At 39.1% G+C, this 17,507-nt stretch overlaps 1 protein-coding gene and 2 pseudogenes across 3 annotated transcripts in view; 1 reads left to right on the plus strand and 2 right to left on the minus strand.

Annotated features, from left to right (window-relative positions):
- Positions 1-17,507, minus strand: part of LOC309635858 (NTF2-related export protein 2 pseudogene) — a 167,275-nt pseudogene that overhangs the window by 103,749 nt on the left and 46,019 nt on the right. The gene's annotated exons all lie outside the window — the stretch shown is intronic.
- LOC309618765 (T-cell surface glycoprotein CD1b-1-like) lies at positions 296-6,973 on the minus strand. The gene is made up of 4 exons (XM_082372997.1): positions 6,693-6,973; positions 6,230-6,423; positions 4,857-5,087; positions 296-4,639 (listed from the first exon to the last, which is right to left on the minus strand). Exons 1-4 carry the CDS (start codon positions 6,791-6,793, stop codon positions 4,413-4,415), a joined length of 753 nt encoding a protein of 250 aa, XP_082229123.1. The 5' UTR covers positions 6,794-6,973; the 3' UTR covers positions 296-4,412.
- Positions 10,230-17,402, plus strand: LOC309635888 (signal transducer CD24 pseudogene; annotated as a pseudogene). Its single transcript has one exon. The product of its transcript is annotated as a signal transducer CD24 pseudogene (transcript).

Below are 17,507 nucleotides of genomic sequence, written 5' to 3' on the forward strand. Positions count from 1 at the left end.
CTAAAAAAACAAAAACAAAAATGGTCATGAAGAACATAGGGGCAAGTCGGGAATAAAGACGCAGACCTACTAGAGAATGGACTTGAGGACACAGGGAAGGGGAAGTGTAAGCTGGGACAAAGTGAGAGAGTGGCATGGACATATATACATTACCCAATGTAAAATAGATAGCTAGTGGGAAGCAGCCGCATAGCACAGGGAGATCAGCTCAGTGCTTTGTGACCACCTAGAGGGGTGGGATAGGGAGGGTGAGAGGGAGATGCAAGAGGGAGGAAATATGGGGATATATATATATACACGTATAGCTGAGTCACTTCATTATAAAACAGAAACTAACACACCACTGTAAAGCAATTATACTCCAATAAAGATGTTAAAATAAATGAATAAATGAAAATTAATAAATAAGACAATTGACATACTCACATTTTTTTAATTTACCAACAGAAAAATATGTATAATTTTTAAGTACACATGAAACATTTATTCAGATGAATGCATAAAGAAATGCGGTATATCCATACAATGGAATATTATTCAGTCTTTACAAAGAAGGAAATCCTGCAATTTGCAACAACATGAATAAATCCTGGAAGACATTATGCTTAGTGAGAGAAGCTAATTACAGAAGGACAAATGTTGCATGATTCCACTTATATGAAGTATCTAAAATAGTCAAATCCATAGAAGCAGAGAATCAGATGGTAGTTGCCAGGGACAGAAGAAGGGAGAAATGGGAAATTGTCTTCTAATGGATATATAAATTTTCTGTTAGCAAGATGAATAAGTTTTAGAGATCTGCTGTATAATATAGTACCTATGGATAACAGTATGGTATTGTGCACTTTATGCTAAGAGGATAGATCTCATGTTAAGTGTTCTTACCAAACAAAAACACACACATAGCAACACAGGAACTATTTGGAGGTGAAGGATATATTTAGTACCCTGGTTGTGGTGGTGGTATCATGGATGCATGTCCAAACTCATCAAGATGTCTACTTTAAATTTGTGCAGTTTTTTGTACATCAGTTATACCTCAATAATGCTAAAAAGATGACATGTCCCTTAGAGGACAGTTGGAAATGTCTGAAGATATTGATATATTGGTTATTACAACTGGGGGAGGTGTTACTGGCATCTAGTGAGTAGAGGTCAGTGATGCTGCTAAAAATCCTACAATGCAGTGGACAACACTCCATAACAAAGATTTATCCAGCCCAAATTGTCAATACTGCAAAACTTGAGAAATTTTTAGATGAGGGGTTCTTAAAATTAAATGTGCATCCAAATAACTTAAAAGGCTTATTAAAACACAGCATTCTAGTTCCCATTCCAGGATTTCCTGATTCAATAGGTCTAGAGTGGGGCCTGAAAATGTCTTTGTGTAACAAGCTCACAGGTACTACTGCTGCTGCTGATTCATAGTCCACACTCCAAGAAACATACTAATCAGGGCCCTGGCCTGTAGCTGAGGGTGCAGTGAAGCATAGAAAAGCATGCCTACCCTATAAGATGAGTTGGAGTTTAATGCATCCTGGAGAAATAACCAGCTGTGCCAATGCAGAGGAGAAAAAACTATGTTTTCAGTCATTTCCTACCCTGTTCAAATCCTAAAGTCAATATTGTCCTAAAATGTCCAGGTGGCAGAACGGCTTCCAGTACCACTGGCTTCTCCAAAACTTCCGCTTACTCTGACTTCCCTTTCTAAGTCCAACAAAAAATATATTCAAATTCTCACCCTCTGATGTTTTAACTAAAATGAGTTTGGATTTTTTAAAACGGAGTTTCTATAAAACTATGGAATAAGCAAAAGAATGAATAAGTGTAAATGAAAGTCAAAGATATAATTGAATTGATAAAGCACAGATATCAAAGATTCTGAGAGCAAGAACAGCCCTCTTGACTCATTTGCTTGAATATTTAACAACCCACCTGCACTATTACCCCTCACCCATCCTGCCTTTCATTCATTCTCACTGAAATATGAGGAACAAGATCCTTTATGGATGAGTTTTTATGGGTAAACTATAGTTACAGTATGGGCACAAGTGGTTTTCTCCAGAGGAGTTCAGGGCAGAAACAAGGAGAGCATGATATGTTTTTCTATGTGAGAATATTTTAGTAAGAGGAAAATCTAGAATATTGAAAGAGGAAAAAAGAAGGAAGGAGATGATTTTGGAAAAAAGACCACTAATGTGGCAGTTATATCAACTCACATTATTTTACTAAACAACTACATATGCAAGAGATCTTGCCTGGGATCCACCTAGAGCTAGCCCTTCTCTCAAGGAACTTATAAGTAGAAGGAAACGAAAAACAAAAAGAACTGCAATGTTGTGGGTACAGAATAAAGTGGACCTCAGCATAACACCAGTCGATGGAGGGTTACTTCCACTGCAGCACTATGGAAGGTTTCCTGGAGAAAGAAGCTGCTCAGCTGATGCTCACGGTTAGAAAATCATCCCAGCAGAGACAGAGAAATTATGTTAAAAATACTCAGCATCTCTGCAAATACAATTACCTCAACATAATTATAGTTAGCTCACTTTGACAAATGATATTTCAGTAGAAGGAGAAAAAAAAGTTTTAAAGTAAGAAGCCAAAATGATGTCACTGTTAAGTCAGGTACATCATTTCATTTATTCTGAGGTACATTCTTTCTCACGTCTCACATCCAAGAAATCTGAGTGGATCCTACTACTGATATTGTCTCATAATAAACGTATGATTTTTATTTATTTTTCCGCTGGTATATAAGTTATGATTTATCTTACAACCTATAGGAACTCTGATTTGATCAAATCTGATGATTATTTGATGGAAGATGATGAAATTGACTCCTGGGCTGACAGCTTGAGCTTCTGGGCTCCTGGATACTTATTCCAAATGGAAAAGGAGACATGGTGAGGGCTCACAAGATAGTCTGATATGACCTGTTAAGAACACAAGCAGTCAGACAGAGAAGGACAAATATCGTATGATATCACTTATGTGTGGAATCTAAATAAATGGTACAAGTAAACTTATTTACAAAACAGAAATAGAGTTACAGATGTAGACAACAATCTTATGGTTACTAGGGGGAAAGGGAGGGAGGGCTAAATTGGGAGACTGAGATTGACATATACACATTATTATATATAAAATAAGGACTTACTATATACAACAGAGAATTCTACACAATATTCTGTAATGACCTACATGGGAAAAGGATCAAAAAAAGAGTGGAGATATATATATATATATATATATATATATATATATATATATATATATATATATATATATATATATATATATATATATATATATATATATATATATATATATATGACAGATTCACTTTGCTGTACAGCAGAAAGTAAAACAACATTGTAAATCAACTATACTCCAATAAAAATTTTAAAAATAAAATAAAATTTTAAAAAAGAACAGGAGCAACAAAACATCGTTCTACATAAGAGATATTTGTACACCCATGTCCGTAGCAGCATTATTCACAATAGCCAAAAGGTGGAATCAACCCAAGTTCCCATTGGCAGATGAATGGATAAACAAAATGTGTTATACAGTCTTAAAAAGGAGAGAAATTCTAATACATACCACCACATGAATGAATTATAAGGACATTATGCTAAGTGGAATAACCAGTCACAAAAAGACAAATAGTGATGATTCCACTTATATGAGGTAACTAGACTAGTGAGATTCATATAGACAGAAAGTAGCATGGTGGTTGCCAGGACCTGGGGGAACAAGGAATGGGGAATGTGGTCTAACAAGTATACAGTTTTAGTTTTTCAAGATGAAAAGAGTTCTAGAGATTGGTTCACAAAATGTGAATGTACGTACTACTACTAAACTGTACGTTTAAAAATGGCTAACATGGTTAAGTTTTATGTCATGCATATATTACAATTTTTAAAAAATAGATTTACATAAAGATGTGAGTTGGGAAGAAAGGGGAAAGGTTCTGGTGGAAACATTGAGGCTAAAGGGATGTAATATAAAATTAACGGAAAGAGTGAGAGGATGGACAAAAAAGAAAGATTAAAAAGGAAAACTCACCAGTGCCTCAAAAACCATAATGCAAGACATAACAAAAGGACCAAGGAGGGCACTGATATTGCCAAAAATATCAAGCTGAGGGAGGGGAGGTGTTCTGACAATTGAGAGGAGACACAGGGATGCCATTTCAAACCCATTCTCTAGTTCTCCTGGCTTTGTTACCCACCTGAGTGTCAGCACCACCATTACCTGCTTCTGATGCATGGGCATCTGTGATTCTCTCTCTCATATTCCCGGGCATGATCTATTCACAGCCACCCTTTGTCTCTCCCTCTTGCCCCATCCCACCCAGTCTATAGGTCGTTCATTCTTACCTCTTCTATACCTTAGATCATCTATTTTCATTCCTCTTGGAACTGTAGTCCCAAGGAATAAATCTCAATCTTCCCCTCTCCTTTCCTCCCTCCCTCCCTCAAGACATCTCCTTGCTGAGTGCCAGACTGCTCCCGCTCGCCCCTCATCCACGTCACCCACACGGGTTTTCGGTAGAATCCAGAGACATGGCACACCAGCAGCAGACGGCCAGGCCCAGGACTGGGGCCACTGGATAGCCAGGCCTCAGGCTTCACTGGGGCAGGAAGGGGTAGGAAGTGTGTCAGGTTATGACTCTAATCTAGAGGATAGGAACTCAGAAACTCACAAGTTTGGACAGTGACCTCTTCCACTCCTTTGGAAACCAAATAATTTATTGATTAAGCCCCTCCCTTAGATACCTCCTACTCTTGAATTTAAAGAAAGTGGTGGGAAGTGAAATAGAAAAGTTCTGGGGAGAGAATAGGACTAACCTTGCCTCTGCAGTTCCACCTTCCCTGCATCGAGGACACCCAGGAGATATCGAGGGCAGGTTTCTGAGAGGAGCATCACTATGGTACCCCAGATCAATGGTACTGAGTAATGAGTGTGCAAAACCACTGCGCCTTGCTGCTGCCCACTGGTGCAGGCACACATGAATGATTCTTTATTTTCATGAAATTCAGTCCTCCTAAAGCTCCCCTCAAGAAGCTTCCTATGGACTTCTCAGAAATGCAGCTCACAGCCTACTATGCCCTGGATCACAAAGGGGTCTAGATACAACAAAAACAGAGACAAAGTTATTAAAAAGCAAGCAAGAAAGAAAGGGATGAGGGGGCTTCCCTGGTGGCACAGTGGTTAAGAATCTGCCTGCCAATGCAGGGGACACGGGTTCGAGCCCTGGTCCGGGAAGATCCCACATGCCGCAGAGCAGCTGATCCAGTTCGCCAAAACTACTGAGCCTGCACTCTAGAGCCCGTGAGCCACAACTACTGAGCCCATGTGTCACAACTACTGAAACCTGCATGCCTAAAGCCCATGCTCCACAACAAGAGAAGCCACCACAGTGAGAAACCCAGGCACCAGCAGCGAAGAGTAGCGCCCACTCTCTGCAACTAGAGAAAGCCAGCGCTCAGCAACGAAGACCCAACACAGCCAAAAATAAAAATATATAAATACATAAATAAATAAATTTATATTTTAAAATATTGTTTAAAAAGAAAAGGATGAAGAAAGGACGTGGGGCTTTGGATTTGGGGGATGGGAGAAAGGTCTGAGATGTGAGATGACTCAAAAACCAATTGCAGTATTCAGAACCTTTTCAGAAAGAAGAGCATTGGGGAGAGGTATGCATGTCATAAATGGTGGAGATGGTCTGTTGTAAGGCTGTAGGGTGGGCATGAGGAGAGAAGGAGAGCAGCATGTGATGGAATCAGGAGTGCAGCATTCCAGGGTGAAGGGGAGAGTTACATTGAGAGAAGGGATCAGGCAGGAGATGCTTGAGGAGACGGATTGGAGGAGGAGGAAGTCACACTTCAGTTCACTCAGGCACAGAGTGGAGAAGTGAGGGCTTTGTCCTTGGGGTTAGAGAGAAGCCAGTTATGCACAAACAAACCAGGAGATGGTTACAAAGGGGGACCTTCATTTATCACACTGGAGTGCAAGAAACAGGAAGAATCTGGGATACTTAGTGGAGGTGTGGAGTCAGAGTTGGAGACTACTCTGGAGAAGTGTGTGCATGCAGTTGGGTAAAGTGGGAGGACGGGACCAAGATCCAAGAGAGTAATAGCCTTAACCAGGAGAGAGAAAAACCGTTGAGAATCTCTCCGGAGCAGAGGACTGTACTCACATTCAATCTGGAATTTACTGGCATAGTCCTGCACTTCCTGAGTGAATCCAATGAAGTAGGCTCGGAATAGGTCCTCCAGCTCAATCAACTCCGCATCACTGAAGTTGCCCTTGGACCAGGGCTTCAGGAAAATGGCAGTGCCCGAGTCACTATCCCAGCCATGAATCTGAAAATCATCCAACCAGCCTGAGCCTTGATTTTGTGCCCAGGTGCTGTTGGCAAAGGTCGAAATCTGGATAACATGGTAAGAGGTTGGCCCCTGAAAGGCTGTGGGTGGTGGAAGCATAAGAAGAGTGAGGAGGAAGAGAGAATCAGGATGAAATGATAAAGAACCCAGAGTCTGAACAACAACACAGAGCCTAAGACATTTGCCTGCCCCAAGGCTTCTAGCTCCATCCCCAACCTCCAGAACTGGGGGAGAGGGCTGGAGACAGGAGGGCCCTGACCCTTAGTGATAGGTGCAGCATGCTTTCATCCAGACCCCCTGCACCTGTTCTGGGAACTGCCAGAGTTACTCTTACCGTCTTCATTGTCACCACCTGGGACGACAACTGCTAGCAATAGAAGTGGCAGAAGCAGCATTTCATTAGGAAGTAGAACTTCTGACCCTCAGAGCTGGTGTTTGATCTCTAATTTCAGCAAACCTTTTTCTCAATACTCTATAGTGACTTCCTCTCTCTTCCAACTGACAAATCTCTTCCTCACCCACACCCACACCCACACGTCACAGAAATACTGTGTCTTCCACAGCTCTGTGCTCCCACTCTGCCTCTCATTTCCACTCCAGCCCTTGACTTGTAGATTTTTTTTAATGTCTCTGGCTTCCAGCTGTTCTCCTTGACCTCAGCTTCCTTCATATTTATTACCTTGGAAAAGCTCCCGTGTGATATTAAAAGGTTATTTCACCTCCCCAATCCTTTATTTCCACATCTGTTAAATAAGAGGGTAATATTAAACAATTGCTCTGCTTCCAGTCTCTTTTAATCTGGAAGAATTCCTTTGGTTTATACATCCAGCTCGACCTCCCTCTTCACTGCCCCTTTCCTCTGGCACTTTGTCATGACCTCTTCCCAACGTTCTCAATGGCCCTTCTTTCTTATCTCATCCCTCTTAACTTTTCTCTCTAACCCACATTAATGGTTGCTGAGTGTGGTTGTGTGTTGACAATCATTTACATGCATGCAAAGCATTTAAATCACTGCTTTAGTGTATTTGGTTCTGGAAACCAAATGCCAGAATTAAATATGACAAATACTGCAGTTTATATTCCAAGAAAAGTTCTCTCATACCATAGCTATTTTTGAGGTTGAAAATTACATTCTACTGAAACTGAGCAGGACACTGTGATACCCTCCTGAGCACAAAATCCTTTCCGTCCCATGTTTCTTGTTTGTAGAAAATAGGCTTCATTCAGCCTCCTTTACCTTCCCAGAGTTCCAAAAGGCAGATTCAAATCGTTGCTAATCAGGGAAGGGAGGGAATGCAGAAAAAGGAGGAGCAGCCAAGAAACAATAGAGCAGCCCTGGGGAAGTGTCCTGGTTCCACCTCAAAGAATATACATAACAATATCTTTGACTTCTTCTGCAGGAAATAAGGCCACCACCCCAGGTGGAGGATGGCAACTTCAGGCTGAGTACAAGATTCTTGGAACACCGCCCTGCTACCTCACAACCAAACAGAAGAAAGTCACACACCCTGCATCCCTCCCCCCAGATTTTGCCTATAAAACTTTTGCTCAACCAAAGTTTGCCCATTTTTGGCAGGCCAGTCAACCCTTAATGCTTCAGGGCTCTGATCAGAAACCTAGGTCCAGACCAGAGAAATGATGGCAAGTAGGCATGGTTTGCTATAGAAAGACAGCATGGATGTTCAGAAACAAGGAAGGGATCTTCTTGTTGATGTAAAAAACAGGGTAAATGGTATGAAGAGAGGAAGGAATCTTACTGTTTGGGTTGCTTCTGTACCCACACTGAGTTTAAATGATGGAAGTTTATTGAATAGCTAGATCACTTCCAAATAAAATAAGATACTGAAACATTAATAACAAACATTGGTTTCCCTTTGCAGAGAAAATAAGGGACAATTGATGAATATGTTTGGTGCCACCCTGAGATATTCTCTATAAGAAAGCACATTTTGAGAAATTATTGTTGGTATTTATGTTTAGCAATCTACAGAATGCTAATATGAAAGACAGTTCATAATTGCTTACTTGTTAGTTTTCACTAGAAATTAAGGTTTTTAGAGTTGAGGATTCTAATTTAAACATGTAATTAAAGCTACTAAATAAGGGAAATATTTCAGTGTGCCAGGAAAGGAAGATTCATGTTTTCAATAAAAGAAGGTATGAGGAATGGAACTGCATTTTGTTAAAGGGAAAAAGGGCAATTTTCTCCTACAGCTGGTGGTTTCTGAATGGAAAAGAAAATAAGGGACAAGGTGATATGGATACAGAAATTTGTAGAATGTTTGTGAAAGGGAATACTGAGAAGAGCTGTGAATCTCAGGTTTCTCTAAGATTGGATTAAATTTAGTTGGGTAAATGGATTTTGTTGTAAGTGGGCTATTTGGATTTGGTTTGGATTTGGTTTCTCTGTTAAGAGAACAAAGTTTTCTTGGAATGCTGCTTTTGATAACAAATTGTGTGAATTTCTTTGCCTTTAAGTGATCTGTATTTGCTTTTGAAATCTTTTCACTTTGGTTAAGTGAATAAGTATTGTCTGCCAGATTCTAAAAGTTTGACCTCCAGCTACTTTTGAGATGCTTCAAAGTAGCCCTGAGGCATCTCAGAGAAATATTAAATTAACTATGATTACCTGGTATGTTAAATTACAGGGAAAGCATTGTCAAATGAATGATAAGCCTTCTCAGGTTATACTGTATGGATAAATGTTATTAATACAGATATTCTAAAAATTACATGAAATTCCTAAAAATCTGGTATGTCCTGATAAAATGTTACCAGTCATAATTCTGGTTATTGTAACCAAGTTTCTTTACTGATTACATCATAATCAGGTGTTTAACCATGACTTTTAAATCTTTCTGTCATTTAAAGACAGTTATTGTTGTACTCTGATGCTTTTGCCAAAGTGCTTTATCTTCAAGAAGATTCATAGGAAGGAAATTTTGACAAGTACAAGTCTCTGATAAATTTCAGATTATACCACTGAACTGGGTAAGAAATTAAAGAATCCTGATGGAAAACCTGGTGGCTTCATAAAAAGTTAACAAAAGGATTAGTTACTGAGTGAACTGGTGAATATAGTTATAATGTTTATGGGTTTTTGTCTGGAATATTACTGGTTTTGATCTATGTTTTCCAGATATAGGGAAGCCCTTCCCTTCAAGCTACTATGACTTAACAGCAATTGGGTAAATTACACCTCTATGGATAGAATTGAAATGCTATTCTTTTCTCTCTGCCTCGTCTCTCCAGAAATAGGAGAGTCTTGGGTTCTGAGGAGGCTTATCAAGTGAATGGGAAAAACTATCTCCTGGCATGTGCAAGAATTTTGATATTTTGGAGACCTCTAGAAAAGAGAAGTCCACTGAGGCAGAATCTGATGGCAGGCCTTTGGCATGGATTTCCTGGCCTTGAGAGGCCTTTGTGGGAATTCAGTCTGAGACTCCTGAGGAGTTCCACCAAAGCCAGTGTGGAGGAGCCTATGTGGTCAATAGACTGGACTTATTTTGGAAACAAATTAGTCTTGATTTGGCTGTGTTTGTTGGAGATGAGGGTAATTAGGGAGAAAAATAATATGTTTCAATAGATATTAAATTCTAGTTCTCTTAAAGCTATTGTGTTAAGCACACTTTTGCCTTAATATTCAGGAGGACAAGAAAATTTCCTAGTAGAATTATCACAGAGTATAACTACTCATGATGTATGACACTGCTTGCTTTAAGTCTATTGCTAAAAGCACATGTACAAATGCTTGTGTGACAAATGGGTGTAATAGATAAAATATATATATATATACATATATATATATATATATATATATATATATATAGGGCCTCTAAAATGTTTCCCTATTTACATACCTCTGAGATTGTTCACAATATCTGATCAGTTTTCCCCCAATGTGGATAACTAGGCAAATATAAAGGAGGCCTAGGACCCCAGCTGCTGGCTGGGGCAAGCAGCTGACTCACCCCAGCATTGAGGAATGGATATTTTGATCATCAAAGTTTTCTACTGAAAGACTTACAATCAAAAGTTAAAATGATGGAAGAATCTGCACACATTGAAGTATGGGGAAGTCATTCTGGCTTATATATGGTTTAACTTAAACTTTACTGACCAAAGTGGCCTATTTTGTGACCTTTCAGACATGCATTGTACACCTACTTTGGCCATTGAGGATAAAAGTGCATTTGAAAGTCAAAATAGAGTAACAATGGTTCAGACATCCAAGGTAATACTAGGTGGCCATTGTGGATGTGACCTCAGATATGTTCCTGGGTTGCTGAATTTTCTGAGCTGTGTCAGACTAGGGGACACCACTAGCCATTCTCAAAGCAGTGTCTGCTGGCAGCTAGTAGCTGCAACTTTACATTTTCAAGGTTTCCTCTTGTAACAATTAAATTTTTAGACAATAAGATTCTGTAGATCAGATGTTGGCAGAAAAAAAGGAGACTGTGTAGTGGCCAATAGCTCCTATTGTGTATATGTTAATACAACATCAGAAGTTAAAACCTACTTAGATAAAAGACTGGCTATCTGGCTACAAGTCTCCCCAAGGTGCTGGGTCCAGACTAGGTTTCAGGTTTATTCTCCTGATTTCCTCAGGGAATGAGATCTGTTTTCTCTCTTAAAGTTAGTTTGAATTGGGTCTGTTGCACCAAACTGGCGGGCCAAGGGATTGAGGTCTTAATCATACCAAACTCAAATCCAGGACTTGGAACTCAGGGATATTTATAATTTGGTGTCCCTTCCCCAAACTGAGGCAGGACCACGCCCCATTTCAGCAGGAAGTACCCAGAGAGGTTGTCCTCATGTTCTCTGAAAGATTTGGGGAAGGTTGAAAGACAAGGTAGGATTGAAACCAAGTCCCCCTACACCTGAGTTCCTCTGCTGAGTTTATGATTAACCTCTAATACCCAATATGTTATTCCCTTTCTTACCCAACACCTGTTCTCTTCAAGATTGAGAAGTATCAAAGAAAAGGGGGATTGAAACTGAGCAGGACCCTGGGCCTCCTGGGCATGAAAGCCTTTCTGGCCCCCATTTCTTGTTTGTAGAAATTACGTTTCATTCAGCTCCTTGACCCTCGACGAATTCCAGAAAGCAGATTCAAACAGTTGTTAATCAGGGAAAGGATAGAATTCAGAAACAAAGGAGGAGCAAGCAAGAAACAATAGGGCAGCCTTGGGAAAGTGTCCTGGTTCTGCCTCAAGTAATATACATAAAAATATCTTTAAGTTCTTCTGCAAGGCCCCCACCCCAGGTGGAGGATGGCAACTTCAGACTGAGCACAAGATTCCTGGAACACTGCCCTGTTACCTCACCACTGAACAGAAGAAAGTCACACACCCTGCACCCCAAATTTTGCCTATAAAAACTTTCCCCCAAAAACCAGCAGGTAGTTTGGGGTTTTTCAGCATGAGCCACCCATTCTCCTTGCTTGGCCCTGCATAAATCTTTCTCTGCTCCGAACTCTGACGTTTCAGTTTGTTCGGCCTCACTGTGCATCAGGCACACAAACTTGTGCTCTGTAACACTACTGGTATATGACCTTCTTTTCAGTAGTTCTTGACCTTTGGAGCTGCCACTACTGGCAGAGAGTTCTTAAAACATTTGGAATTTCCTAACTTTTGAAAGCAATCAAGATATCTTTTGTTAGTTAATGAAGTGACTTTGGAAAACCCCTATATAACCTAAGGGTGGGTGCTGGCTGTCAGTGGAGACAATCATGTGATTGGAGGGTTGGAACTTCCAGTCCCACCCTCTGACATCCAGGGAGGTAAGAGGGACTAGCAGTTGAATTTAACCCTATAGCCAATGATTTGATCAATTTACCTATGTAATGAAGTCTCCAAAAATAACCCAAAAGAATGGTGCTTTAAGAGCTTTCAGTTTGGTGAACACATTGAGGTCAGGAGAACAGCAGGCTTAGAGTGGCATGGAAGTGCCACCACCTTACCCCATTTCTTGCCCTTTGCATCTCATCCATCTAGCTCTTAACTATCCTTTTATAATAGGTGATCTAATAAGTAAATGTTTCTCTAAATTCTGTAAGCCAGTCTAGAAAATTAATCAAATCTAAGAAGGAGGTCATGGGAACCTCCAATCTATTTGTGACTGGCAAGCCTGATTGCCCCCCACAGTCTTGTAGGTCTGAACCCTTAAACTGTGGAATCTGATGCTATATCCAGGTAGATAGTGTCAGAATTGAATTGAATTATAAGACACCCAAGCTGGTCCAAAGTGTTGCTTCTTGGATGTGTGGGGAAACCCCCTCCCTCACACATTGGAACTGGGTGATCAGAGTCCTTATATCACAACAGAATAAATGCAAAGAGAGTAGAAGGAAGGAGATAATAAAGAAAATGATATGATCATAGAAATAATCAACGACTCAAAACATAGTTTTTGAAAAAATTATAAAATTGATAATCTCCTGTCAAGATCAGAGAGAGAAAACAAAGAAGAGAGAGAGAACCGATTTCTAAGATCTGGTTAAAAAAGGCAGGGTACATAATTATGAACCCTATAGACATTAACATGATAAAAAGAAGATATTATGCACAAGCCAACAGTAAATTAGAAATCTGAACAATTTGGACAAATCCTTTAAAAACATAACTTACCAAAGAGGACACAAAGAAATAGACAATTTGAAAAGAGTTATTTTTATTTATTTATTTTTTATAAATTTGTTTATTTTATTTTATTTACTTTTTTTTTTGGCTACATTGGGTCTTCGCTGCTGCACGTGGACTTTTCTCTGGTTGCCGCGAGCAGGGGCTACTCTTCATTGTGGTGCATAGGCTTCTCATTGTGGTGGCTTCTCTTCTTGGGAGCACGGGCTCTAGGCATGCGGACTTCAGTAGCTGTGGCACACGGGCTCAGTAGTTGTGGCTCGTGGGCTCTAGAGAGCAGGCTCAGTAGTTGTGGCGTACGGGCTTAGTTGCTCCGCGGCATGTGGGATCTTCCTGGACCAGGGCTTTTACCTGTATCTCCTGCATTGGCAGGCAGATTCGTAACCACTGTGTCACCAGGGAAGCCCCATTATTTTTATTTTTAAAAATTAACTGTGAAATTTAAAACTCCCTCCCCCCCAAAAAACTCCCAACACATAAGTCTTCACTACTGAATGTTACCAAATATTTATTTTAAAAATAAATATATAACAGAAACTCTCCCAGAGAATAAAAACAGAGGAAAGATTTCTTGACTTGTTTTAGGAGGTTAAAAACCCTCAAAATACCAAAGAAATTATAAGAACTAAAAAACATTATAAACAAAATATTAGCAAACTGAATCCACATAATACTTTATGAACAAGACAGATAAATGGCAGAAACACAATTTTGTTTTACCATTTGAGAGTCAATAAGTGTGACTCACAACATTAAAAGGAAAAAAAAATATGTAAAAGAGTTTGTCATTTCATTATAAGCCCTAATGAAATTCAGTAGCCATCCATAATAATAATGATAATAAAAAACATTTAGCAACTTTGAAAGTGTTCTTAATCTAATAAAAAGTATACATGAAACACTTGCAGCAATTATCATAGCTAATATTAACTCTTGAATAATTCTTATCCAATACAAGTAAAAAGATAAGAATGCCAGATGTCAATTCTATTCAACAGTGTACTGCTGTTCATAACAAGTGCCATTGGGCAAGAAAATGCAATAAAAGAGATCATGAGGAGTGAAAAGAAACAACTGGAATTTTCATACCTAGAGCTGTCATGATAGTATGCATAGAAAATCCAAAAGGACCTACAGATAAAATATTAAACTTAATAAGTTAATTTAACACAGATACTGGAAACAAGGACAAAATATTTTTTAACATATTCCTATAGATTAGCAAAAACCACACAAACACATACACATGCACACAAACTCTCATATAAAAAGAGTTGAAAAGCCCTTATATTCTGAGACTGAAGATCTGTTTTTGAAAGTCAATCATCCAGAGGTCATAGTTAAAGTCATGGGTAAATTAAGGTTTTCCAAAGTAAGGACACAGAGGAAAATCACAAGTCCAAGAAACCACCTTTGAGGGATGATGACTTGGGGGAGGAAAGAGAATAAGAAGAGTAAAGAAAACAAGGAAAGATAATAACAATGTGGAAAAGCTGTTACAAGACATCAGAAAGCATAGTAATATCAGAATTTTTAAGCAACTAAATATTCTAACTCAGTTCTTTTAAAAGGAAGAATGAAATCTGTTGTGCTCATATAACTAAAATATCCAGAGGTAGGTCAGTCTCCACATGTGGTCTTTGGCTCTGTCATCATTCTGTTCTATTTGTGAACTTCATTCCTGGGCCAGCTTTACCTGTGGAACAAAATTCTATAGCAACTTGGAGTTTTGAAGGCATCATACCCCTGAGACAGAGTCCCTCCTTCCTCAACCACCAATTATAAACTATTGCTTTATTTAAGTGGGATCACCAATTATTCCAACTAAGTGCTGAGGTGGGAGGTGAAATTCTGTTCATTATCTTAGACCTTGGTTCTCATCTGGGGTCAATTTTGCCCCTGAGGGACATTTGGAAATGTCTGAAGATATATTTGGTTATTGTAACTGGGGAGGTACTACTGGCATCCAGTGAGTAGTGGCCAGGGACGCTGCTAAAAATCCTGCAGTGCATTGAACAACCTTCCATAACAAAGAATTATGCATCCCAAAGTGTCAACAGTCCAAAGCCTGAGAAATCTTTACACAAGAGTTTCTTAAAATTAAATGTTCATCTGAATAACCTAAAAGGCTAATTAAAACACAGCATTCTAGCTCCCATTCCAGGATTTTCTGATTCAGTAAGTCTAGAGTGGGGCCTGAAAATGTCTTCATCTAACAAGCTCACAGGTACTACTCCTGCTGGTGGTCCATAGTCAACACTCCAAGAAACATTCTAATCAGGGTCCTGGCCTGTAGCTGAGGGAGCAGTGAAGCATAGGACAGTATGTCGGCTCTATAAGATGAGTTGGAGTTTAATGCATCCTGGAGAAATAACCAGCTGTGTTAATGCAGAGAGAAAAAAACTATGTCTTCAGTCATTTCCTACCCTGCCCAAATCCTAAAGTCCATGTTGTTCTAAAATGTCCAGGTGGGAGAACCGCTTCTAGTACTCCTGGCTTCTGAAAAATTCCACTTGCTCTGACCTCCCTTCCTAAATCCTTCAAAAAATATACCCAGACCTTGCCTGCGCCCGCCTGGAGCCAGCGGTCCTCCACGCACCCCGCATCCAGTGAGATGCGCTGCGCACCGGCAGAGTGGACATGGGCAGAGAGATGGTGGCCAGGCTCAGACTGGGGCTGCTGCTTCTGACACTGCTCTTACCTACGCAGATTTATTCAAATCAAACAACTGTTGTAACACCTTCAAGTAACTCCTCCCAGCATACCTCAGCTGCCCCCAATCCAGCGAACGCCACCACCAAAGCAAATGACTGTGCTCTGCAGTCAACAGCCAGTCTCTTGGAGATCTCAGTCTCCCTTCTACATCTCTACTGTTAAGAGACTCAGGCCAAGAAACATCTACACTTCCCCATCCTCTAAACCCAATTCAGATGGCATCCAGACATCCAGTGTGACAAGGGAAAAAAAAAAAAAAAAAACAGGTCTTCATTGAATTAATCTGCTAGTTCCACACCTTACTTTATTGACAGAAACTGTTGAGGATCCCAAATTTGATTGGTTTGAAGAGCATGTGAAGCGTTTGACTAGATGATGAATGCTAATATTAAATCTGCTGGAGTTTCCTGTACAAGATGAAGAGAGACAACATCCAAAATTAGTTAAGAGATGTTTTCCTTAAATGTGGCTTAAGAAGTATGGACACATAAAACTCTACCTTGAAAGTGAGAATAGATTTTATCTTACTTAGAGATAAAGAATGGGATGTAGAACAGAGATTCAGTTTTCATTTGGCTCATTAAATTTATAGGGCCATAAAACAATGAGGTAAAACAGAAACCTTCTGTGATTCTATTTATATGTACATTAGAAGGAACTTCCAGGTGCTACTGTAAATCCTCAATGTGTTGTTTCAGCAGTACTAATTTAATGCTGGTGTACCCTAGAGAAAATTTTATGTTAAGCTATCACTGTTCTCTTGGGAACTGAAATCTTTCCCTTGGGGTTTGGGTTTGACATTGCCTTTGAATTTTTATATAGTCATTGATATGTACCAGGGCAATGATGGATTGGAATCTACCCCAAATCCAAGCATAATGAGTACATTTTGCTTCTATACTTATCAACTATTCTTATTCAAAAAGAGCACTAGATTCATTTAGCTAAACATATAACAAAGAGTAGAATTACATGGATCTCAACTAATTTCAAAATGCTTTTTATTTCTGCATATGCCGAATACTTTTTACAGTTTAAAAAATGATCTGTTTTGCAGGTAAGATTGACAAATCTTGAAATTAAAAAAGCAAATATGTGAAGGAGCTAAACTATAAATCAAATATATTTGGCAAGGGAAGACTGGAAGCTTGCTTACATTAAATTCAGAAAAACTTTTATACTCTTTTCTGTAAATACTTTTTTTTAAACTGAATCAGAATAGCCACATATGGAACACTTTCTGTTATCAATCAATATTTTTAGATAGTTAGAATCTGGTCCTAAGCCTAAAGTGGGTTTGATTTTGGAAAGTAAATCTTTTCACAACTGCCTTGATGCACGGAAACCTTTTTAAAAATAGACACTCTCTACGTCTTTTGTTCGCATGATCACACACTGATTCTTAGATGTTCCAAATCTAATATGGCCACAATAGTCTTGATAACCAAAGTCATTTTTTTTCCATCTTTAGAAATCTACACTGGAACAACCATATCCAACAGATCTCAAGCTACTATGTGTGTGAACGAACCTTCTCTTTTGTTTCATACCTGAATGCTGTACATCCATTTTGGATTGTATATTGTGTTTGTGTATTTATGCTTTGGTTCATAGTAACTTCTCATGTTATGGAATTGATGTGTATTAAACACAAACAGTAAATTAAAAAAATATATATATATTTTTTTTTAAATTAAATGAGTTTGGATTTTTTTAATGAGGTTTCTAGAAAACTGTGGAATAAACAAAAGAA

Source organism: Balaenoptera borealis (assembly GCF_965194805.1).
Source record: "Balaenoptera borealis genome assembly, chromosome: 1".
Taxonomy (NCBI): Eukaryota; Metazoa; Chordata; class Mammalia; order Artiodactyla; family Balaenopteridae; genus Balaenoptera; species Balaenoptera borealis.